The sequence below is a fragment of the Saccopteryx bilineata genome, chromosome 4 (genome assembly GCF_036850765.1).
Source record: "Saccopteryx bilineata isolate mSacBil1 chromosome 4, mSacBil1_pri_phased_curated, whole genome shotgun sequence".
NCBI classification, from domain to species: Eukaryota; Metazoa; Chordata; class Mammalia; order Chiroptera; family Emballonuridae; genus Saccopteryx; species Saccopteryx bilineata.
In genome coordinates, this window is record NC_089493.1 from 62,865,117 (window position 1) to 62,890,806 (window position 25,690).

Sequence of the window (25,690 nt, forward strand, 5' to 3'; positions counted from 1 at the left end):
ATGGGACTGTCTGTCTTCTTTCCCAAGCACTATATTTTTTCCTTCAGGAATGGCGATGAGAGAAATTTTGAGTGTCTGGGGAATAAAACCATAACATTTATTTAAACTTGCATGCATATATAACTGAAAATCTAACAGTACCTCCTTTTCACTGTTAGGACTGGGTGAAAATAACAAATCCACATTATTATCTTTAATGTTCACATCCCATCCCCCTAAATTGACTTTTTAAGAGTGATAGAGTACTCCAGGGGTGAATATTTACAATTAGTCCTAATAGTGATCACACAATTGTTGGAATGTTTTAGCTTATACAATCAATGGAGTGAAGTTAACAAAAACAGATTCTCCTTTTCCTATTTGGATGATTCAGTTCAGTCATAAGGTTAACTCCAAATTCAAGGCAGCCCACTCTGTTTAGCTTTAGAGACTGGAGCTGTGTGCTGTTCTCTTGGTTTCAATGCATCCTTCACGTAATTAATATTGGAAACATCTATGCAAGGCAGAGAGTCAGAATGATTTCCTGATACTTATTGAGAAAAGATGCAAAGAAGTAAAAGCTTTTGTTAAAAAGATAGTTTTTCTTTTTATCTTATCACACACAGTGATGAGTTAAAAGATGATGTCATTCTCTATGCTTTTTAAAATAATAGCCTGTGTGGTGGCTGGTATTTTTAAATATCCCAAATGATGAGGAGATGAGTTGGGAATTTTCTTTAGCATGTGAGAATAGCTGTATATCTTAATTAAGATACCTTCCACAGAAAATGAGAGGAATGCTTTAGATGAGCACTTGTCCAATAGAGGTTTCTCTGATGATGGAAGTGTTCTATATCTGTGCTACACAATACAGTAGCCACTAGTTACATGTGACTTTTGAACATTTCAAATGTAGGTATGTAGCACACTGAGGAAATGAATTTTTAATTTTATTTTAATTAATTTAAAATAATCATACATGACTAGGGGTTACTACAGAACAACACCTAGCAGTTCAAAATTATGTAACTTACTTTGAAAGAAATATTCTAGAAGTCTCATAAGTTAGTTCCAAGACCATAATTAGTCTTAATTCTCAAACATTATGGGAACACCTTCAGCTAATTTGGAAAGAAAGAAAGAGAAGCTTATCCATTTTTCTGAACATTCTCTAACACAGAAATTATTACCAAGATTTCAAAATGTTTAAGCTTCTACTTGTTCTTTTGTCAAGATGATCTGAATAGTATTATTTTAAGTTCTGATATGTTAAATATCATTAAATGCTTTAATATCTGCTAACATGGACCTCTAATATGTAAAAAAGTTTATGCTAATAATAGAAATCATCTTTAGCACAATCTTCATCAATTTACCAAAATAACTAAATAAAATTACTTGGCTAATTTACCATCATAATTTTAAAATAAAGATGTAAAATCATATTCAGAAACATCCACTTAATTTATCTGATATTTTACATAACTATATTTTGTATTAAACTATAAAAAATTTTACAAGTTGATACTTAAAACTTGAAAAAAAATCGTCTAGGTCACTAGAAAAAAGAAAACTGCAACCTAAGTCATATCCCCCTTGAAATACTGTAATTAAATCTCTGGACCAATAATTTTAAAAATGTACACATTTAAGAGTTAATACTCAAAAATTAGGGAAAAAATTAAGTAATTATTATAATAATTTATTTTTTAGTTATTGGTAATTAACCTATACAAAGTTCCACACATAGTAACACATACACAAACAACAGCTTCCTGAATTTTGTGGGACTTGAATTTAGTAAAAAAAAACAAAACAAAAACAGGTCAATAAAAGTTGTTTAATAATTATACTCACTCTGATAAGAGTGCTAGATAAGTGTCAGAGGAGTTAAAGAAGTTTCCTATTGATTTTCCTGATCATTTTTGATCCTTTATTTTCCATGAATACTAATCTTATGTATAGACTCAGATAGTCATTAGAACATTTAAATAAATCTATGAAACAAAAGTCTAATTTAAGAATTTCCCCAATATCTAATATATAAATGATAGATTTAATAAACATCTCAATGCGTTTAACATTTTAATATGACATAAGATTTTTTTTTTTTTGCCATAAAGCCCAGTCTAACACTACAGTTTTTATGTTAATTCCAAGCCTGAGGGAGAAAATATTTGGATAGTTCCAATACTAAATACCACAAGAACTGAAACCAAAAGGCATTAAAAAGCAAAATGTCTAAAGTACAAAGATGAACTCAGGGACATACAACCTACCTCTATCAAAGATTCTTTTCATCTAATTAGCCTGCTAAAAATACAGTTGGCATTTCTGTAAAAGGTATAAGTATACATGTTTATATTTTCAATAGTTTCATAAACAAAAAGACCAACATCTTTTCCCAAGAATTTCCAGAGACATGTTTAGGGTTGAAATAAAGTAAAATGTCTTTTCTAACATAAGAAAAAAGAATTCCAGCTTTGGTACAAAGCTGTTTAAAATCAATGACTACTTCTACAAAGAAGCATCATTGAAATTACTGATTTTCAACTGTGAGAAAAACTTCTTAGGTAAGTCAAGCACACACTTTTTATTCAAGTTAACTGCACTGCACTGGGCATATTTCATCAGCTCTTTACTGTAACTGCTATCATTTCTATACTAACCACAAATTTTTTCCTGAGAAATAAACTGTGGAATTTTTAAGGAACTGAGTTTGAAATCTGTACGCTAGAATAATATACTGAACAAATCAATGTCACTTTTTAGTTACTTACATTTTAAAGAAATTTAGATCCAACAATATAGCACCTGATCCCTTTAACATGTTCATTAACTAGTGAAAAATGACAAATTTCTTTCTAAAACATTAATAAAGCTGACCAGTGAGTGACAACATACTCTTTTGGCAGGGACTATAGTTTTAACTCACTGGTATTTGTGTTCACTTGAATCATGAAAAAAAGACTTCTTTGGATTCATATCTGGAATATAGTTTCAGATATTTTTGGTAAAGAGAAAAACAAAGATTTAAGAGGAAATCCTTGTCATTCAATGTCATTAGTATTCTACCTTCAGAGAATTATTAAATGACTTCATGTTTTCTTCATTATACACATTAGACTTAATTCTATTGGGCCGACAGACATGGAAATTTAAATGAATTTAATTGTACTTTCTTTCCTCTCTCATGTTAATTAGCAAAAAATCCCCAATGAAACAGAAATGTAGTTCTATACACTCTCATATGGGTTTCTGTGCTTTTATTCACTGAAAATGTTTATTTGAAAAATAAGTCTTAGAAATATTTACAGTGCAATTTTAGCTATATGAGACCCTACTTCTTATGAAAACACAAATTATGTGGGCAAGCAGGTGCCAAAACTATGGCTAACCCAACTTCTAGTACTATGAGCTCTATTAGAAGAGGAGACCTATTATGTAATTTCCTGAGTTTTTAAACATATTTAGAATAGTTTTAAGTTCTTTATCTTAAACAGAAATAAATATTTGCTTGATTGGGCACATCAATTATTATTCAGAAAATTGTTAGCCTGATCATATATGTAAAATAACATTTATTTTTAGGAATGGGCTAGTGTTTTTCCCAGTAACATTCTTTCCATTGCAGTATGTTTTTATACAAATGGTAGGTAAGGACAAGTGAAGTTTGGCCTTGTCCTATGGAGGCTAGTTTATTTGCTCTTAGATGACATAAAAGAGAAAACCTCCTCTTGGGAGAGACCAGTGTTCAATTCTGGCTTAAGCACTTACTAACTGGGTGGAGCTTGAGCAAGAACTAAACATCCCTGAACCTCATTTCCCTTATTTATAAAAGGCTAGAAACAGATAAATGACAGCGTGAATGCAGAAATTAAACGAGGCAAACATCAAGTCCCCCACATGGCTCCTGACACAGAGTAGCCCTTATAATCATGCTAGTTCCTGTCCCTTCTTTCCCAGAGTCCATACAAAGAAGCTCAATATTCAAAATGTGTTTTTAAGCTTGAGTTTTAAAACTTGGATTTCTGTGTTGTCTCTAATTAAAGATTAAAATAACCCCGATACAATTAAAAGAGCATCATGCCTGTACGTGCTGTGGTTTTTATACCTGGACTACTCTGTAACATCTTCAGTTCAAGGCTTAGAAAATAGAGGCTGATCAGATCAGAGGAAGGCCAAAACTCCAGAATCATAAAGGCAAAGAAAACCGGAGGAATCCTCTCTTCCCAAAACTTTCTCCTACTTTACCTCTAAGACTTTCTACCTTTCTGCATAAAGGATACAACTTAGTCATGTTAATGAGAAAACTGAATGTAGGCCAAATTCTTTATATATAAGGAATTTCAAAAACCCATTATTCCTTACTATTTTTATTTTGGCTATTTTTTTTAAAATCTCAAAAAATAGAAAATACTAAAATAGTTTTTAGTTCTCTATCATAAACATGTATTACTATCTTACAGTATGGTAGAGAATACACCTACACTAAAGTTATGAATAATTCAAAAACATTAACCCCATCACTTTTCAAATAGTGGAAAAATAGGGTTAACATTTTTGGCTTCTTTTTTTTTCTGTATACAGGTGTTCAAGCCTGTAATATTCCAACAATACAATATGGCCACATAATCTAAAATAAAATAAAATCTGATTGTTTTTCCTCTAGTTTGTCAGTCTTATTATTAAAATATCTCTAAACATCCTCTAAATACATGGAACCAAATTTGAAATTTAAAAACAAAAACCAAAAAAGGGCGGGCATTTTCTTTAAGACCAGTACCACTAATGACTTCTCAACTCTCTCATAATACCCATAATGGAATTGTAAAAATAAAATCAATGTGAACTTATTAGCATTTCAAAATATTAATCTGTACTATCATCTTAACTTGATAAAATGGAATCAAAATGTAAACTTAAATTTAACCTATTCACTGAGAATTATCTAAAAATTCCATAACTCAAATGAGCAAGTATATTTCACTTAGAGTCCAGAAATGTTAATTTAAAGTGCTAGTTTTTACTATAAAGCATTGATGGGTAGACATTTCCTAATATATACTAAGATTGAGGTATTTAAGTAGTCTGGATAATGTACTTATTTCCACATGATTTTCTTACTGAAGAGTTATAAGAGAATAATAGTAAAAAACTAGGTAGAGGTGGTAAAAATAAAATACATATAAGAAAATATATGTAAGAACAGGGCCTTATGATACAGATGACTAAGACAATAAATATATCATCTCTTTATGCATTTTTCAGGAACATAAAAGTCCCCTCTGACCTATATCAGGCACAGGCTATCAATTTTCAGGCTACACTTCTCTACCATACCAGCTTTGTCATCTACACTAAGCCTGGAAATACTTAATACGATCAAAGCTGTTGCGCTCCCCCCCAAATGTAGAACAAAGAGAAATGTTGTAATAGAGTGATCTGTGCTCTCGAAAAGAATCAAATCTAAACTCAATTTGAGTTATAGTTTCTCCACTTCAAGGGTCCTGTATAATTAATTTTACTGAAAACACACACACACACACACACACACCTTCAAACAGACTATTTTACTTAAAATTGGACATAAAAGAAAAATATTTTCACATTTGAAAGACAGTTGGCAAGGAAATTATACACAGATCAAGTAATTTCATTTACATACAACCCCATCTAAATCTCTCATACTTAAAGCTCTACTTACACGGGCAGTGTGAACATGTATTTTTTAATGAGTTTAAGGGTAATTTGGCTTGATTATCATCTATTAAGAAATCATACCCAAAAGTTAACAACCAAATGCTAAGAGTCTAAAGAGGCCTTACCAAAGCAACCAGAGAATGGAAAAGTGCTTTCATTAGTTCTCATGTACCCTGGTTAGAAACATCCAGGATGGGGCAAAAGTAGGTTACAGCTGTGAGTATGCAAAATGAGTTTATTCCTGCATTATTATTTATTAATTATTGTATTATTTTTCCATATAAACAATTGAAAACCTACTTTTGCCCCATCCTGTGTGCTATTTTAAAACATTAAAGTGGTAAAAAGGGTAGACAAAACATATCTGGTTTTTATACCTATTTTAGAAAATGATTAAATTTTCTTTATAATTTCAAACATTAACATGAAAAATGCCTTCACTCCTAACCAAAAAAAATTACTAAAGTCATATCTATCACCTATTTATCTATCATCTAGATATCTATATACATATATAGATATATAGTTAACTATATATATATCTATATATATCTCTAGGTATATATATATATTTAAAAAGACATCTAAGGGAAAACTTTCTTGGGAAATGACTGAAGAAAAAAACACTGAATTCTTGACATAAACTCAAGATCGTTATTCATTAGTATAACATTTTTATAATGTGAAACAAAATATCTTACAAAGATAATTCCTTCCTATTATCTCTTCCAGGGTAGTTCATAGTTCATTTTCTTTTTAGAATATACAAAATCTTCTGACTTAGAGATATTTTTGCAAAAACATATTAAATAATTAATACTAAGTAAAGAATAGAAAGATTTCACTTAGCAACACAGAAAGGTATTATCTTAAAACATCTAACCATGTGCTGTAAATTGACCAGAAGTACATTCTTTGGGAAATGTATAAATACATTCTTTGAAAAATAGTGATTTATTTTATGAATCTGTACAGGGTCAAAATTCTAGTTTGATTGGAAACAGATGGTATCCCAGTAAAGTCAGGCTCTGGACCTGAAACTCCAAACAGGAAATACGGCCCTCACTAGCTGACTGCTTTCTTAATCATTCCCAGAGCTTCATACTTGTTATTTTTATGAATATCCAATATGACTTTCATCTTTGCTTTCTATCTAGAAAGTATTAAATAATCCTCTCTGTCTATTATGTGTGTGTCCTTTATATATAGATTATGTTTACAAGATAATAAAACATTAAACCAAAGGTACTTTCAAGCTCACTGCTAGTAAAGAAATAAGGTATTAAAAATAAGTCACAAATTCAAGTTTATATTCTGTACTATTTTAGAAATAAAAGCCAACAACTATTGAGTAACTCCGTCAAAGACACTTTACTGACACTTCTTACAAAGAAATACATAATCTAAATGTATTATAGAAAATGATAAAACAAAACCTTACAGATTTTAATAAAAAGCAATTAATCTACACTGCTTTCCATACAACAAACCAGTCAGAAGCTATATGAACAAAGAAAAAAGACTTACCGTTTTCCCATTGTAGTAATACATCAAAGAATTGCTGCCCATTCCAGGAACAGGATAAGCACAATACATGTTGATTTTGAAAATGTTACTGTTTGCAGCTAATGCACACAGCTTTTCTCCCAGACATACATCCACACAGCCAGAGTTAAGAGTTCAGCACTATGCATCCACACATGGATCTACTCAAAAGGAACTTATGCAAAACAGGACTGAACCAACTCACAGAGCAGAGAGGGAGGGTTTATGCTGTAAGTAACTTCTTTCAATTTCTAGTAAGTCTTTGCATTGTGGAGGAGACCAACAAGACAAACTTTAGGATATTAAAAAAAAACAAAAACAAGTCACTTACAAATGCTAAATAATAAAAAAAAGAATGTCCTGGAAATAAATATCCCAAGGAATTATTATTTTTGTCATATGAGATTATCTATCTATTTCAAAGAAAGGCAAACTGACAGATCTGCTAATCTGGTTTTAGTTTTAATTAAATTAGAGCACTTGTGGCAAGAAAACCTAGTTTGCCACACCTCTAGCAACATTACCATCTGGCGTGATCTAAAGTTGCTTCCAACTTTGATAAACACATGATCAAGCAATCAGGAATTGGAAACACTGAATCATGTGTAACAAGAAGGATCTAGGGAGTTAAGCTTAGTACAAAATCACTTCCTGGAGAAAGCGGACTTGTCATGTAAGTACCACTTAACTAGTTAGAACAAACAATGATTCTTTTTAAATTATAAAAATCATATTGAAAAAGAAGGGAAAGGAACACATTTTATGAAAATGTTCAGTCCAAAAAATAGATTTTTTGTTATTAAACTTCTTAAATTCCTCATCATAACACCAATTACAAGTTTATAATGAACCTGCACTCTTCTAGAATATCTAATATGTATTAAGCAATTCAGAAATTAAATAGAAAAAACAATCAAGGTTATGTATTCCCTTATAAAAAAAGTATGAAAAGCCAGTGTGTGTAACAGACAAAATGTATTGAATACATTCTAGCTGATAACTTAAAAAAAAGGCTTCTTAGAGCTCTTTTCTCCAAGTTTATTATTGTTCATAAAAAAGTTTATATAGTTATATTTTAGTGTTAATACTCAAATTTCTCAAAATGGAAAAATAATAAGTGCGGGAATCTCATAGATTTAAAAAATTTGTTATATTTAGAAGTCAAAAGGTTCTAGACATTGTCTGCAAATATGTATTTTTCACACACAAACTTTTGTTATTTAAAGTTTTCTATTTGTCTTTTGGTATGGACAAAAAAAGAGAACAGCAACCTTTTCCTGATATACCCCCATCAAAACCTCTTTGTAATAGCTCTTCTTCCTGTGCCCTATAGGTTCTAACAGAACTCTGTTAATCAGAGCTCACAGGCTGCAAAAAAGGGGAAAGTTACTTTTTTTAAAAAGGTATCTTTTATAAAGCAGAACTTCTCTAACTTAGAAATATTCTAAAAGGGACCACCTCCTCATTCTTATGAAACATACTGATCAAATTATAGTAATAAAACAAAACCAGACAATAAGGCCAGCTAACTTCACGTTTTAAAAGCTGATGATATCAGAGTAACAATAAAGCTTCCCCACACTCTCCAGATATAGAAAAGGCTAAGCAGCAGCTGCAAAAGAACATCACTGTACAGCAGACTATTAAAATGCCAGTCTGCAGAGTGGTTTGTAACTTCCTCCCTCCTGAGAGACCACAAAGACCCATTTCAATCCTGACAGAACTGTGTAAAAAGCTTTGATTTACAATTAACAATGCCATGCCTTAAAACCATTCAAGTAAATTTTAGTCTTTCATCGACACAGTCTTTCTCTAACAAAACAGCTATAAAAAAAAAAGAAAAAGAAAAACCATCTAAAATGAAATTTCCTTTTTTTCTTAAAGATGAAAAAATTTATTGAAAACCTTACTCTTGAATAGAAAGTGAGGCAGGATGGAGGAAGGAGTCAGAAAGCACTGACAATACTTCCAACATTTTCTTCCTACAATCATTATTCCAACCTGAGAAAACTTTTATACATTGGTTTAAAAAAAACCCCACCTACAGTAGCTAAGCTTCTCTGGGGCTTGCCAAAAAAGAGAGAGAGAGAGAGAGAGAGAGAGAGAGTACTATGTTGTCTAATAAAACAAAAGCATAATGTAATTTCAATTATGCAATCTTGGCTAGTAAAAGCACGACAAAAATTTTAGTATTTCATCATTCATTCTTTAGTATAGAAGCAACCATATGATACTGACAGGAATAAACAGATATCCAAGTAAAAAAGAAATTCAGAATAAAGTCAGACAGCATATCTTACTGTTCTAAAGCAGTTTATTAAGTAATTAGGTAAGATTTGCTCTTAAACATGAAACCTGAATGTAAAATATAAGTTTCTAAACAGTCGAGTAAGTAATTAAAAGCTATTGTTTCTACTCTTCATTCCTCCTCTTAAAAACACAGATACAAAAGCCATACAAGGGTATTTAAGAACCCTCTTCCCCAGTACCCAAAACATTCACTGCGTATACACAATTGCCTAATAAAGACTGTATCTAGGAACGGGGGTGGTGGTAGAGGAAGGTAGATCTACATATATATGGCATTAAACTCATTCCTCAAACACAGTAAATCATACGCACACACACAAAACTGGTGGTGATCTAAAGAAAATGTTCCCGTATTTTACTTGTACATTATGGAAAGGTCTTTTAACATTGTTGCACCAAAATATCATCTTTTTGAAGTTGCCTTACCCCAAAGAAGCTAAAATTGGTTGGTATGGACAGTTATTTTCTTTATCACAATTACTAATTATCTTCTATAGTAAAGTCTTTTTTCTCTTCCTCAAAAATATTTTTGGAAAAATTTAATCTAATCTGTGTAACAGCTGGAGCACAATTTTTTTCTTAAGGAGAATCACATTACAGGAAAAAATGCATAGAGATGGATCAAGTGCTGCTCTAGTCAATGCAGTTGTTTAATCTTTGCCTTTTTTTTTTTAAAGGAACATGTCAAGGGTTAATCCTGTGACTCCATCTGACAAAACGAGTCAGCTGGAGACAGGGCCACTATTTAAATCTGGTTTCAGATAGACATGCAGTCTGCACAGGAGCTCCACATGTCATGCTTTTTTATCCTGAATTGTTTCCGCCCACAAATCTACGTAAGTATGTGTGTTTATTCTAAGACAATGGGATCTGACTCAATATTCACACTCCCAGTCCAAAATCTAAAAAGTCACCAAGTTTCATAGCCAAATGAACATACTGTGCACATGGGCAACATAATTAATAAAAATGTCAGAGAACTCTGGAAAAATATGACTTGGAGCCACACATATTTTACTAGCAAACTGATGATTCCTGGTTTGAGGATTATTGCATTTTTCCAATTTTCAAATATGCTTACCCTCATGAATGGTTCAGGATGTGTGATGTTTTCTGCCATTCCAATAGTCATCAGGCACAGATCTAAACTAGATAAGAAAAAGCTACAGAGTGCTTTGCCTAAGCAACATGCTTCTTTACTGAAGATTTAAGAAAAGATGTTTTCAGAAAGTCTACTAGGTAGGGACTTTGTGGCTATTTCAGTTTCCAGTTCAGATCCCCATGCAGAAATTTCCTTTTTCCTTATTTTTCTGAATTTGGGGAAATGGGCAGATCTTCCTTGGAGAGCTATGCACTATTTCTTGGGATTAACCAGGCAGTATTTTAATCTATTTTATTAGCTCTTCTTCATCCCCAATACCTGGATCACTATAATTCTCAAATCTATTTTTAAAACTGCCCTTAATGCAAGAATGTTTCAAAAATTTAAAATATTTTCAAGAAAAAACTTAAACTAAATCACATACCTTGAATTAATTACTTAGTTAATGCCAGATAGTGGTTAATCCTATTGTACATTTTTTCTAAAAATAAGCAGGCAACATTCCAGTGTCCCAGAAGGACAGAAGAACTGGCTGGGGGGGGGGGCCCTAAAACTTCCTCATAGAATTCCTCTTGAAAAGTTTCAACATTAATTCTAAGTGAATCAATTCCTGAAAAACAAGACTTGTAATGTGATAAAAGATGCCAAATAAAATTCACATGTGAATAATTCCATAAATGGCCTGACCAGGCGATGGCACAGTGGATAGAACGTCGGACTGGGATGTGGAGGACCCAGGTTCAAGACCCCAAGGTTGTCAGCTTGAGCAAGGGGTTACTCAGTCTGCTGAAGGCCCGCGGTCATGGCACATATGAGAAAGCAATCAATGAGCAACTAAGGTGTCACAACGAAAAACTAATGATTGATGCTTCTCATCTCTCTCCGTTCCTGTCTGTCCCTATCTATCCCTCTCTCTGACTTTCCCTCTGTCTCTGTAAAAAAAATATAAATAAATAAAAATAAATAATTCCATAAATAAACTTTATATTTTCCTAAAGTGTGAAATTCAATAAATAACTAACAAATGATCGACTGCAAAGGAGGGGGGGGGGTGAAGATAGGTTTAAGAGGATAACAAGCCAAAGAATCATCAAGTGGACAGATTCAAAGCAAAAGACCCTTCTCAATGCCTCCTCTTCCTCAGCTTGTGGAGAGATGACTTGTGAATGCATGCTGTTTCCTATGTGTGCTGTAATAGTTAGCCCGGCTAACTAAATCAGACACCAAGTCAGATACCAAAGTCCAGGTTTTATATCTAAACATTATTATTGCAGATTCTAGTATATGCTTTGGAAAAAACATGAAAAGTCATTCCTAAGTGTTCATAACATTGGTCTTTTTTCAATATCCTCGTAATTTAGAAACTTTACTTTCACAAAAAAGGAAAAAATATAAAATTCTAGTGAAATAATGCCTCTGCTGTCTTAAACTAATCCAATAACATCCAATGTAAAGATAATGCTATTGATGTAAAATCATATATTGCATCTTCTAATTCAATAATATCACTCATCTTGCTGATACTGATCAATCAGTAAAAAGGCTTGTGAATATTGCCTTTCCATTGTATGAATATATTAAAAATCAAAGACTTGATTTTGTGACCTTTATTCAGGTGACACTGAAAAAAAAGATTTAATTATACCTTATTTGTGAGCACCTAAACTTAGCCAAACCAATAATCAGAGTTACACTGAATGATATTATATATTGGTCTGAGTTACCAGTACTTATTTCGATATTGGTTGGGAATAAGGAGATCAATACCCATAAATTTCTTAAGAGCAGAGTAAAAGCACATGCTAAAATTCACAAATCACATCACCTGTCTCACAGAACATCAGATTTCTTATTATTTGTTGACAAAAATCTCTATAGTCTAACTTGAGCTTTAGAAATGCTTAATGGTTAACAAGTAAGAAAATACTTACTTGTATTTGTTTCTGTATAGTCAACAGAAACAATCAGCTACCTAAATTGCATTTATAGGGTAAAAGAATACTTGTTTAACTTCCCTTTTGACAACCATATGACTCTAATGAGGATGTGTAAAACAGCCATACCTCCTGGAGGAGAAAGCAAATTCTTCTCTTTCTGAGTGAGGTAAATAAATAGTATCCCTCTGACATCAACACTAACAGAATTGACAAATCATACAAAGCGTCATCATTAGACTCCCCTTCAAATGAGAGAACTTTAATTCCTGAGAATATATAAAACCTGAAGCAAACTGCATTTTTAAACTACAAACTCAGAATAACAAAGTGGTTTTCTTTGAAATATTCAAGTCTCCCCCTCCCTAGTAACCCCTGCAACTCTTGACTGTCCATTCTTTTCCTACATGGATTGCAGTTGGTCACTTCTCATTTACTACATACTTGAAATAACAGGGTAAGAGAATCATTATGTTGCAACTTGATTAATTTTCCTGCACATGGCTCTATAATCACAGGACTGCCTAATGGTGTGCACACAAGTAAAAAAAGAAACAACAACGAAGAAGACACCCAGGTTTTTACATTTCTCAGTAACCCAGAACTTCTGAAGAGCTTCCAAGGATGGACAAGGCTTTGCACTATTGACTTATTAGGCAACCTGACAACAAAATAAAACTATAAGCAAACAAAGTTATTTTAAAAAATCATCTGTAGAAGGCAAACAATTTGGCTTTGGGTTGAGGTAGCTCTCGCTTAAGGAAAATGCCACCCATCTGTCTGTTTCTTTTTCTGCCTTGTGCAATTTTTTTTTCTTCCAAGCTGGAAAGAGCCAGATCCTTTCAATTTATGAGAAATGAAACAGTACCAAGAAATTTTATTCTAAAATTATTTTTAAAGAGACAAGAAGTAACATCTGCATTTTAGCCTAGAACCATTTCAAGATTCTAAATAATATGTTATTTCTGGCCCCCAGTCTATGTTTTGTTTCAGTAAAAATTCTTGTTAGTGGCAGAAATTTTCTTAATACTTCATATAATTAATCAAATAATGAGAGTCTACCAAATCATCCTGCCTCACATTTTTAACAATCAGGTAACAAAGCAGAGTTAATTTTAGCTATACTCACTGAAGAAATCACGCAGATCCTGAATTTATGAAAAGAACTACGTATCTTAAAAAGTAGGGTTTTTTACTAATAAGTATAGTGACCACTAGCAACAAAAGCCATATATTATTTCATTTTGAAAACACATCCAAAGAGGTAAGAATAGGCAGGAAGGAGATGGGAGATGGTGTCAGTTCAACACAGAACAAGGCAAAAACAAAATAAAGTTTGACTAATGTTTAGTACACTTCACCAGTAAAGGCAATATACCACCCCAACAATAAGTGTCCCTTACCAGACAGACTGGGAAACAGACACAAAACTTTGAAGAAGAAATCTGTTAAGTTGCTTGTTCTATGTATTTATATCACATCTATACACAATAGGGCAGAAGTATTCTTCCTACCACTCATTAGTACTCTGCAATGTGAGATAGGCTACTCAGGTTTCAGACACTGTGATGTCAGATCCCATGATGAAAAAGAGCACTAGGCCCTGGCCGGTTGGCTCAGCGGTAGAGTGTCGGCCTGGCGTGCTGGGGACCCGGGTTCGATTCCCGGCCAGGGCACATAGGAGAAGCGCCCATTTGCTTCTCCACCCCTCCTTCCTCTCTGTCTCTTCCCCTCCCGCAGCCAAGGCTCCATTGGAGCAAAGATGGCCCGGGCGCTGGGGATGGCTCCTTGGCCTCTGCTCCAGGAGCTAGAATGGCTCTGGTGTGGCAGAGCGACCCCCCCCCCCCCCGGAAGGGCAGAACATCGCCCCCTGGTGGGTGTGCCGGGTGGACACCGGTCGGGTGCATGCGGGAGTCTGTCTGACTGTCTCTCCCTGTTTCCAGCTTCAGAAAAATACAAAAAAAGAAAAAAGAAAAAAAAAAGAAAAAGAGCACTGGACTTGGAGTCAGAAAATAGGAATCCAGGTTTTAGCTGCCCTCTTAGGAGGCATGAGAGTTTAGGCTAGGTTTTGACTTTCCCTGAGCCTAAGTTTCCATTTCTGCAAAATGCAAGCATTAAACTAGGCCAAAGATTTCCTAGCTATTTCACCACCAATAAAACCTTTTATTATCTACTCCACCCAAAACACTGACTTCCTATTTTAAAAGATTTTGGTCTCCCAAATTCCTTTTTATTGAGTTATAATGAATATTTTTCCCTGTTAAAAAACAAACACAAAGCAATGTAACTTCCATTCAGAAATCCTGATTAAAAGGAAAATGAAGCATTGCCATGCTGAGCTAAAATATTCAATAATTCTAATAAAAGAATTTGCTAGCTCTGGCCAGTTGGATCAGTGGATAGAGCGTTGGCACCATGGTATATAGATTATAGATGTCCTGGGTTCGATTCCCAGTTAGTGCACACAGGAGAAGCAACCATCTGCTTCTCTATCTCTCCCCCTCTCCCATCTTCCCCTCCTGCTGCCAGTGGCTGGATTGGTTCCGGCATTGCCCCAGGCACTGAGGATAACTCTGTTGGTCCAAGCACCAGCCCCAGATAGGTTGCATGCGGGTAGTCTGTCTCATTATCTCCCCTCCTCTCACTTAAAAGAAAATAAAAAAAAGAAAGAAATTTACTGTTTTAACTAGCATCAATAATTTTATTTTAGTAAAGTACACAATTTGTTAGGTATTCTGAAACATTTTACACCTTGTCAGATTATTATTTTTGAAGACTCAGGCTGTGACTCACTGGCATAGATAATACCCAGTGTCCATACCAACCCTGAACTGTATTTTTATAATCATCTCTGCAAGTGGTTTGATTAAAAGCCTAAAGCCTCACACGAAAGGTTGATACAAAAGGGAATCCTAAAACATAATTACAGCTTCTCAGTTCTAAGAAAAGAGTACAAATGCTTTGCATTCTAACAGCATTGATGCTAGCAAATTAATTATTTTTACAAGTTTAGTAACATACTTCCATTACTTAGTAATATTTCCATTTAAAACTAACATCTTTTTAAAGAGTTTTCTAGTGTCTAGAACAAAGCAGTTAAAAAAGAGAGAAAAAGGTTGATATCTTACCAATAGTTAACTTTTACTGAACTTTCTCATTGTTCAATTAGTTTGATAACAATTTTTGTTTCTCACTAATGTGCCATTTGATCCACAAGTCAAACACTTTATTTTTAACAAAGCATCATCTGGAAAATAAAAGATTTTGGTCATGTCCTTCAAATAAACATATAAGCCTCTACAGCAGGGGTCCCCAAACTACGCATGCGGCCCCCTGAGGCCATTTATCCCCCCCCCCCCCCCCGCACTTCTGGAAGGGGCACCTCTTTCATTGGTGGTCAGTGAGAGAAGCATAGTTCCCTTTGAAATACTGGTCAGTTTGTTGATTTAAATTTACTTGTTCTTTATTTTAAATATTGTATCTGTTCCCGTTTTGTTTTTTTATTTTAAAATAAGATATGTGCAGTGTGCATAGGGATTTGTTCATAGTTTTTTTTATAGTCCGGCCCTCCAACAGTCTGAGGGACAGTGAATTGGCCCCCTGTGTAAAAATTTTGGGGACCCCTGCTCTACAGAGATGGCTTTGTTATATCTTTAGCAGGCAACAGAGTTAATGAGTCAATAGGGAGCCTATCTTTCTTTTTTTAAATTTATTCATTTTTTAGAGAGAGGAGAGAAAAAGGAGAGAAGAGAGAGTGAGTGAGTGAGAGAGAGAGAGAGAGAGAGAGATGGGGGGGAGCAGGAAGCATCAACTCCTAAATGGGCTCTGACTGGGCAAGCTCAGGGTTTCAAACCAGTGACCTCAATGTTCCAGCTCAATGCTTCTTAAGTAGGCTGTGGCTCCTGCACTATTTTGAATGAAGTTGGGCTTGTGATGTGTGTCTTTGTGCCTTTAGGCGGGAGTATTTAGCAGATCGGTAAAAGATATTGTTAAGCAGATTATAAACAAAGGTCGCTGTAATGAATATGTAGGTTGGAAAATTTACAGGTACAATAGGACAGGTAAGGGTGAAAGCAGGTCCCTTTTCAGGTATAGGTATGTGATCCAGAGGACACCTGTTGCCCTAACATTGGTTATTTCAGACTTAAATGATTAATCTATAAAAAAAGGTTCAGACTGCATTACTACTGTTAAAAATGGAATTAAGATCACATGAATGTAAGAACACAATTATCAAATGATAAAACTTCACATGGGTCTTCCTAATTCTAATGTATCCAACTGAGGGTAAATTTATACCTATGTAAATGGGAAGAATCTCAGCGATCTTTGCCACTGAAAACACTTTCACTTTTCTCCCTAAAATGCTTTTACAAAGTTTAAGCATGGTACTTTATAATATAGATGGCAAAAATATACTGTAGTTCTTGCTGAAGGATACTGATTTCTGATAATCCAGCATGCTCTTTATACCTTCTCTGAGTCAAGAGTTATGATTTTATTGCTATGTCATGGGGTGAAGATTCTCTTAAATTTTGTGTGAAGCTTTTGTATTTAGAGATACATTGCGGCATGTTTCAAGAGAATCCACTTCATAGTTATACCTGTACTGGAGTTAATTCTTAAGCTGCTAGAAACTTTCTTTTAGCTTTGGGTTCTATGAGAAAGTTGGGCCAGGATAAAAGATGGATAAATAAATGATAGTAGAGCTGTTTACATCAAAGTAAAATGATTTAAATAAATACTTTATACCCAAATGTTTCAAATATACATTTGCTAATATCAGTTTATGGGCTTACTTTTTTTTTTTGTCTGTGTGACAGAGACAGAGAGAGAGAGAAACACAGAGAGGGACAGATAGGAAAAGACAGGAAGGGAGAGAGATGAGAAGCATCAATTCTTCGTTGTGGTGCTTTAGTTGTTCATTGATTGCTTTCTCATATGTGCCTTGACTGGGGGGCTACAACACAGTGAGTAACCCCTTGCTCAAGCCAGTGACCTTGGGCTTCAAGCCAGCGACCCTGTACTCAAGCTGGTGAGCCCGCGCTCAAGCTGGCTATCTCGGGTTTCAAACCTGGGTCCTCTGCATCCCAGTCTGACATTCTACCACTGTACCACCGCCTGGTCAGGCTCATGGGCTTACTTTTGATGTTATAAACTACTGCATATTATTACCTGATGTGGTATTTAAATCCTAAAAAAATTATGATGTCACAGCACCCACTTTATACACTGAGGCTTTTCCACTGTCCCAATCAAGTACATTTTAGAATAAGGCAAATAATGGTTTTGAAAACTCTGTTTATACAATAAGCTCTGGCTCAGTTCTCAGAGCCTTAAGGAAATGATGATGGGATAATGAATACTGGGTAATGGATCTTACCCCCTCACAAACCTCCCCCCAAAACCCTACCATGGAACACACCTGAAAATATTTAATTTTGTTGCTCTTTGGGCCTGTTTTTCACAGGAACTACATTTATGAAAAAGGTAAGACTATATCTACTTTAGGCATATGCTTGAGTTGTGTTCTTTTTTTTTTTTTTTTTTTTGTATTTTTTCTGAAGTTGGAAACGGGGAGGCACTCAGACTCCTGCATGCGCCCGACCGGGATCCACCCAGCACGCCCACCAGGGGGTGATGCTCTGCCCATCTAGGGCATCGCTCTGTTGCAACCAGAGCCATTCTAGCACTTGAGGCAGAGGCCACAGAGCCATCCTCAGTGCCCGGGTCAACTTTGCTCCAATGGAGCCTTGGCTGCGGTAGGGGAAGAGAGAGACAGAGAGGAAGGAGAGGGGGAGGGGTGGAGAAGCAGATGGGCGCTTCTCCTGTGTGTCCTGGCCAGGAATTGAACCCGGGACTCCTGCACGCCAGGCTGATGCTCTACCATTGAGTAAACCGGCCAGGGCCAAGTTCTTGTGTTCTTAATGTTTAATGCAGGGGTTGGCAAACTATTGCAATAGGCCAAATCTGTTTTGTTTCCGTTTTTCCCCCCACAAATAAAGTTTTATTGGAACACAACCAACCCCATTATTTATGTATTATCTGTTGCTGCTTCAACACTCCAATGCACAGTTAAGTAATTGTGACAGAGGGTGCGTGGCCCACAAAGCCTAACATACTTACTATACAATCCTTTACACAAAAAGTTTGCTGACCTTTGATCTAGCACATTGAGGAAGAGTAGAAATACACACTATACAAAGAGATAAGCAGGTTCTAGCAAATATTCCAGGAACATAAATTTCTAGAAACAAATTATTTTTGAAAACTAATAAAACATTGGCATATTACAGATATATTGGGTTATGTGTTAAAATAACTGCAGATAGGCTTGGCTGGGTAACTTAGTTGGTTAGAATGTTGTCCTGTTATGCCAAGGTTGCAGGTTTGATCTCCGTTCAGGGCATATACAAAAATCATTCACTGAATGCAAAAATAAGTGGAACAATAAATCAATGTTCCCCCCCTCTAAAAAAAATCAATAAAAAATAAAATAATAGCAGATAATAAAAAGATAAAAATTTGGAATGGTCAACACTTTAAAATGTGTTTAAAATCTATTAAGTAAACACAAACACAGAGGAGAAATTAGAAACTATCCTGGGACTGGCAGTGTTTTAAAAATGCTTAAAAGACTTAACTATGAATTTATCTATATAGCATATAGTTCAGTCCTCAAAATCAGATATGTATTATACAAGTAAAATAAATGACTTTTCAAAGTAAAATCATTATGATTAAACACAGGGAATATCAATGATAGCAAAATTTTATGCCAGCACTTACTCAGGATGAAAATGCCCTCCCTAACTTTGAATGAAATCCAGAGCCTCAAACATCCCCATTGATAAAATTAAAAATGTCTTACTTTATTCCTTCTTTGCTATACTTGAAAAAACAATTCTCAACTGTATTAAGCAAAAAAATAAAAAATAAAAAACTTCATGTTTCTATTGCTGTTGAACACCGTGAAAAGCATTTACAGAATTCAACCACATAGTCTTTAAAAACCATACAAGTTACACGCACACACACACACATATACTCTCTCCCCCTTCTACCCTCCCCCCATCCTATATTTGGTTTGTCAAGTCTCAAAGAGTAGAACTACCAGTGGCTGAAGAGTTAGATCTTAATCGCCAGCTCTGAAATTCAGCCACAATCTTTCTTCTTTAAAAAGAAATAGAAAGGGCCCTGACCCAGAAGCTCAGTTGGTTAGAGAATTTAAATCTCCGGTCAGGGAACATACAGGAATCAACAAATAAATGCCTAAGCGGGCAGAACAACAAATCGATGTTTTTTTCTCTCTCTCTCCCTTCCTTTCTTTCTCTCTCTGAAATGAATTAAAAAAAAAAGATTAGAAAATAACAAGTATCACTGTACAACCACAGGACATCAGTACAAACAATTGGATACGTAGGATTCAGTGATTCCATTTCCTTCTGCTTTTTGACTTGAAATCAGATCAAAGACATTACTGGCTTGTCATTAAAATGAACATCTTATAACTATGTATTAAAAGCCTATTATTTGTAATGATACAATTCTGACACTGTTCTGAACAGTAGTTACTGTCAGCATAAACAGTGGCTATTTCTTCTTATTAATGTAGGAAGATAATCTTTCATTCAGTGACCAAATTGAATATAAATGTGGAATGAATTTTAGAACCATTCCCTTTATTTACTAAAATTTTTCTGCCAGTCTGTTCTATAAGGTCAGAGGAAGAATTGACCACTTTGGAAATTTTATATTGTGGTAGCCCTCCAATAGAGATAGCTTATCTAATAGCCAGCAATAAGAAACTCTAAAGTACCCTACAGTTGTTTTGTGCCCTCTATGCTTGTCTGCCAAAGGAGCTGAGCAAAAATCTATTCCAACTCATGTCCAGGAACTGAAAGGTTCACTCAAGTTCTGCTAAAGCTGGGACTGCAAATAAATACTATTTATTGTACAATCACTAGGATTCTTGCTAGTCTTAAAGGCCTAGGATAACTGTCTATACGACACACTGTTATCTTAGCTTCCTAGTGACTTCCACAGGACACACCTTTTGAGAGTACTTTACTTGCTGTTCAACTTGCTATTTTCATGAATAAACAGAGGTAACAGTTTTTCCATAGTTCTAACTCTTGACCTTTTCCTTGCTGGTTCAGATACCTAGTAATGATTTTTTTTAAAAATATTTTAATTGTTATTGAATGTACTGGGGTGACATTGGTTAATAAAATTATATAGGTTTCAAGTATACTGTATTATGTTCACCACCCAAAGTCAAATCTCCTTCTGTCACCATTTATCCCCCCTTTACTCTCTCCTATTCCCTACCAGTAACCTTTTAAATGGTAGTTTTCAAAATTATTTATTTCTACCAACTCCAGAAAGTAGTGTTTGTCCTCTCGTTCTCATTAAAAAAAATCCTCATTTTAGCCACCCTCAGGATTTATTATTTTGACTGTTTCTATTTAAGTCTTACTAATTCTATTAGTACTTACATTAAAATGCTATCTCATTGGACGTGGTTTAGTGGTCTCCAATCATCTCAAGGGGTGCCTTTAAAATTTCAAATTTAATATTAAAAATAACTCAAAACTCATATTAATTAGCCTGATCAGTGGTGGCACAGTAGATAGAACATCGACCTGGGGCACTGAGATCCCAAGTTTGAAACACCGAGGTCGCTGGCTTGAGCGTGAGCTCATCCGGCTTGAGCGCAGGGTTACTGGCTTGACTGCAGTATCATTGACATGATCCCATGATCACTGGCTTGAGCACAGGGCCAGTGGCTTGGCTGGAGCCCCCTGATCAAGGCACGCATGAGAAGCAATCAATGGACAACTAAAGTGCCACAACTACAAGTTGATGTTTTTTTAAAAAAATTATTATTATTATTATTTTAAATTTTGGACAGAGACAGAGAGAGTCAGAGAGAGGGACAGATAGGGACAGACAGACCAGAAGGGACAGAGATGAGAAGCATCAGTTCTTCATTGTTGTACCTTAGTTGTTCATTGATTGCTTTCTCATATGTGCCGTGACTGAGGGGCTACAGTAGAGCGAGCGACCCCTTGCTCAAGCCACCTACTTTGGGCTTCAAGCCAGTGACCCCGTGTTCAAGCTGGTGAGCCTGTGCTCAAGCCGGTAACCTCGGGGTTTCGAACCTGGGTCCTTTGCAGTCTGATGCTTTATTCACTGTGCCACTGCCTGGTCAGGCAAGTTGATGTTTCTTATCTCGCTCCCTTCCCATCTTGTTCACGCTCTCCTTTCTCACTTAAAAAAAAAATCACGATAATTAAAAAAGAAAAAAAAAAAGCCATTTCCAACAACAAAAAAAATCCCATAAAAAATTTGGGAAATTAGAAGGCATCATTTCTTCAACTGTAGTCAATTACCAATCCAAAGGCAGACTGTGCACCTGTCTGCAGCAAAGCAAGGAAAGGTGAAATCTAAGTTTCTTTGATTCATCTCAGAAACAGTAAAGTAACTCATGGGGGGAAGAGTTTAAATAATATTTTTTTCCTTTATGGCTGTGGTGGTAAAATATACTTTGAGAGTTTAACTGAAAAGCAAAGAAATTATCTGATAAGCTGTAAAGGCTTTTGTGGGAAAATATATACACACTTAAAAACAGGACAAAGGACAGAATAACATTTGATAAAGAAACAAAGAGATATTGTCATTAGCCTATGTATGGGACTGCAAACTAGTTATTTTCAAAACGAATGAAGCAAGCCTTTTTGATGCATAGCTAAGATTTGATGTTCAAAAGACATTTTCAAATGTTACTGAACCAGCATATAACTTTAGGGATTTGGATCTAAAGGCATTCTAGAATTGGTCTAAGGCGTGTACTCTCTGGTGATAAAAATCTTAAAAATGTCTTGCTTCATTCTTACTTCAGAATTCTGTGCCTTCCTTAGCATATTTTTAAGAAAGGATCTATGTCTAGAAATACTAACATTAAGTTAAGGAATAAAGAATAAAAGACAACAAAACTTCTCTCCATCTGAGAAATGCTTCTCACTGATAAAAATAAAGGAAAAAAAGCATAGACTTCTGATAGCTTGGAAAAACAAAAATAATTAGTATGAATTCTAGGCGGCATAAATTTCACTCAACAAATTTTCCCTCCTTTTTATAGGTTCCTTTTCTGACAATGCTTTTTTTTTTTTTTTTGCATTTTTCTGAAGCTGGAAACAGGGAGAGACAGTTAGACAGACTCCCGCATGCGCACGACCGACCGGGATCCACCCGGCACGCCCATCAGGGGCGATGCTCTGCCTACCAGGGGGGCGATGCTCTGCCCATCCTGGGCGTCGCCATGTTGCGACCAGAGCCACTCTAGTGCCTGAGGCAGAGGCCACAGAGCCATCCCCAGCACCCGGGCCATCTTTGCTCCAATAGAGCCTTGGCTGCGGGAAGGGAAGAGAGAGACAGAGAGGAAGGCGCGGCGGAGGGGTGGAGAAGCAAATGGGCGCTTCTCCTGTGTGCCCTGGCCGGGAATTGAACCCGGGTCCTCCGCAAGCTAGGCCGACGCTCTACCGCTGAGCCAACCGGCCAGCGCCATATTATATATTTTTTATGAGCAGTACTACCCTAGCTCTTTCACCATCTTTGGTAAAGGTGAAGTGTATTTTACAGATTAAAGATAGATGAGATAAGCAGCAAACTTTAAAATTTGAGATGTTACTGTCCAATTTCTAGATTGATTTGAGAAGTCTAGTATTCAAATGATCATGAAATAAAATAAACACAGTCCATTCTCATTCTTATACCCATTAGAAAAAAACAAACATTTTGCGCCTGACCAGGCGGTGGTGCAGTGGAGAGAGTGTAGGACTGGGATGCAGAGGACCCAGGTTCGAGACCCTGAGGTTGCCAGCTTGAGCGTGGGCTCATCTGGCTTGAGCAAAAAGTTCACCAGCTTGGACCCAAGGTCGCTGGCTCGACCAAGGGGTTACTCAATCTGCTGAAGGCCCGTGGTCAAGGCACATAAGAGAAAGCAATCAATGAACAACTAAGGTGTCGCAACGTGCAACGAAAAATGATTGATGCTTCTCATCTCTCTCCGTTCCTATCTGTCTGTCTGTCCCTATCTATCCCTCTCTCTGACTCTCTGTCCCTGTAAGAAAAAATAAAAATAAAAAACATTTTTCATTGTTAATAGTCTATAAGTTACATATATTTCAGGAAAAGCATTTAAATAGAAAACCATAACTTTAAATTCCCAGTTGTTTTTAGACACTGAAAAGGTAAGCAGTGTAATGGTAAGTGTTCACAGAAGTATCAAGGTATCTGTTTTTAAAGATTTAAAAAAATACTTCTGTAAAAACTTGAGAATTCTACATAGAATTAATCTAAAATATACTTTCAATTAATTAAAATGCATTTATTATTTATATATCCTTAACAGCATTCAATATATTAAAATACAGTACTATTTTCAACATGGTTTCAAAGTAGTATGATCAGGTTTGAAGTTGATGTTTAATATAAAACTAAAAATACTAAATTTTATCCTGTTCTGCAAAACTATCAAATAAATCCCAAATAAGGTAGCTAGTAATACAATATATAAGTAGGCTTGGCTTGTAAATTCCTGATGGTTCTCAAAGGAATCAAAGGTTTTGTCAGATTTGGTGACTTTCTCTATCTCTGCGGTTCCTCCTGGGACAATACAGAGAACTACCTCCAAGCAGTGAATGTTTGATTAGGACATAACAGTAACCTCCAGTGTCTATTCTCCTTCCAGCTGTTCTGTCCATTTTGCCTTTTTGGTTTAAAAATGAAAGAACTATGAAGCACTGAAAAGAAACTGTTTCTTAAAAACTGATCTCAGATTATGAAGAAATGGGATGAATTTTTCATGTACTAATGTGGTATTATTTTACCTGTGTAGTTCTACTAAATATCAACATATAATTTAACTTTTATTATTCTCCTAGAATTACAGCAATAGATTACAAGAAAATCGCAGTTATATGCTTTAGTGATTCTGTCAGTTTTAAGTATGATTTGTTAATCTAGCAGAAATCAGTTGAACCACCTACCCCTGCACAGCACTCAACTGTTAAAATGTAAATTTCCCAACTATTTTTAGCTGCTGCTGAAAAAAAAAATTCCTGTCTTTAGGAATAATGATTTGAGGCATTGTGTTCATTTTGTTTATCAAGCAGCTATTCAGCCTCTAGTGGGCCCAAGTGCTTACGCAAGCAAAAGCTTTTAAGAATGCCTGCAGCTGCAATCCAACCTTCCAGGTAGGCTGCAGGTTCAGAGCAAGCTGCCCTAGGCGGCATAAAACTCAGATCCATCTGAAACCGAGTTTCAAAGAGGATTTCAAATTTGAGTTTTCATATATCTCACGACAGAGAAGGCGAGGGAAGAACAGAGGAAAGAGGGAAAGCAAACAACCAAAAGATGGTATCTGTACTTCAGCCTTAATAAAAAATGAAAAGCTCAAACCCATGCTGCTCCTTCTGGATTACTACTTGCCAAGCCGGATATTCCATTCAGTGTGTACTTCGATGAGCTGTGACTCATCCAGCAGCACCTGCGCCCATGTGTTAAGTACTGCCAAATAAAAGCCCAACAGCCATTTACACAACAAAGAGATGTACCCTACAAGGCATGAGGCCTCAATCCAAAAGCCCCACTCCCCATTTTGTTCTAAGCAAAGGGAGAGAAAAAAAACATCTTCCCTCCTCACACCAGGGATTTCTAAATTGTAGGTAGATTTATGATGCAGGTTCATTTACAAATACTTTTACTCTTTAAAAGAATAAAGTCTATTTAATAGTACAAACATCCCTACAGCATTAGAGTATCATGGCCATTAATGATCGTTCCCCAAACCTTTCCAACCTCCTTCATGAACACTCTTAATTCTCAAAGGACACATTTTTGAGCAAAGAGGGATCAACAAACTAGTTGCTTGAAAGCTTTCTTGATGCTAGGCTGAAGTTAGGAAAGGCTTAATGAAGGCTTTAAAATCCACAAGGGCTTCACAATGAACATCAGACTTGGTGATTTATGCATATTAATAACCTCAGTCCTACTGGGCAAGCTGAGCCGAACATGTCCTCCGAATCTTAATGTCTTTAGCTCCACTGGGATT

The 25,690-nt window shown here is 35.4% G+C and overlaps 1 protein-coding gene across 12 annotated transcripts in view; it reads right to left on the reverse strand.

Moving 5' to 3' along the window:
- TCF12 (transcription factor 12) overlaps window positions 1–25,690 on the reverse strand; it is a 374,569-nt gene that overhangs the window by 49,874 nt on the left and 299,005 nt on the right. Inside the window, exon 1 of one of the 12 annotated variants that reach the window (XM_066276127.1) lies at window positions 7,210–7,409. The exons of 9 other annotated variants lie outside the window; for them this stretch is intronic. In XM_066276127.1, coding sequence (XP_066132224.1) covers window positions 7,210–7,278 — 69 coding nt within the window. In that variant the 5' untranslated portion in view covers window positions 7,279–7,409. Of the gene's footprint in view, window positions 1–7,209; window positions 7,410–25,690 lie in introns of those variants that run through there. 2 more of the 12 variants (XM_066276125.1, XM_066276126.1) reach the window with 2 other exon arrangements.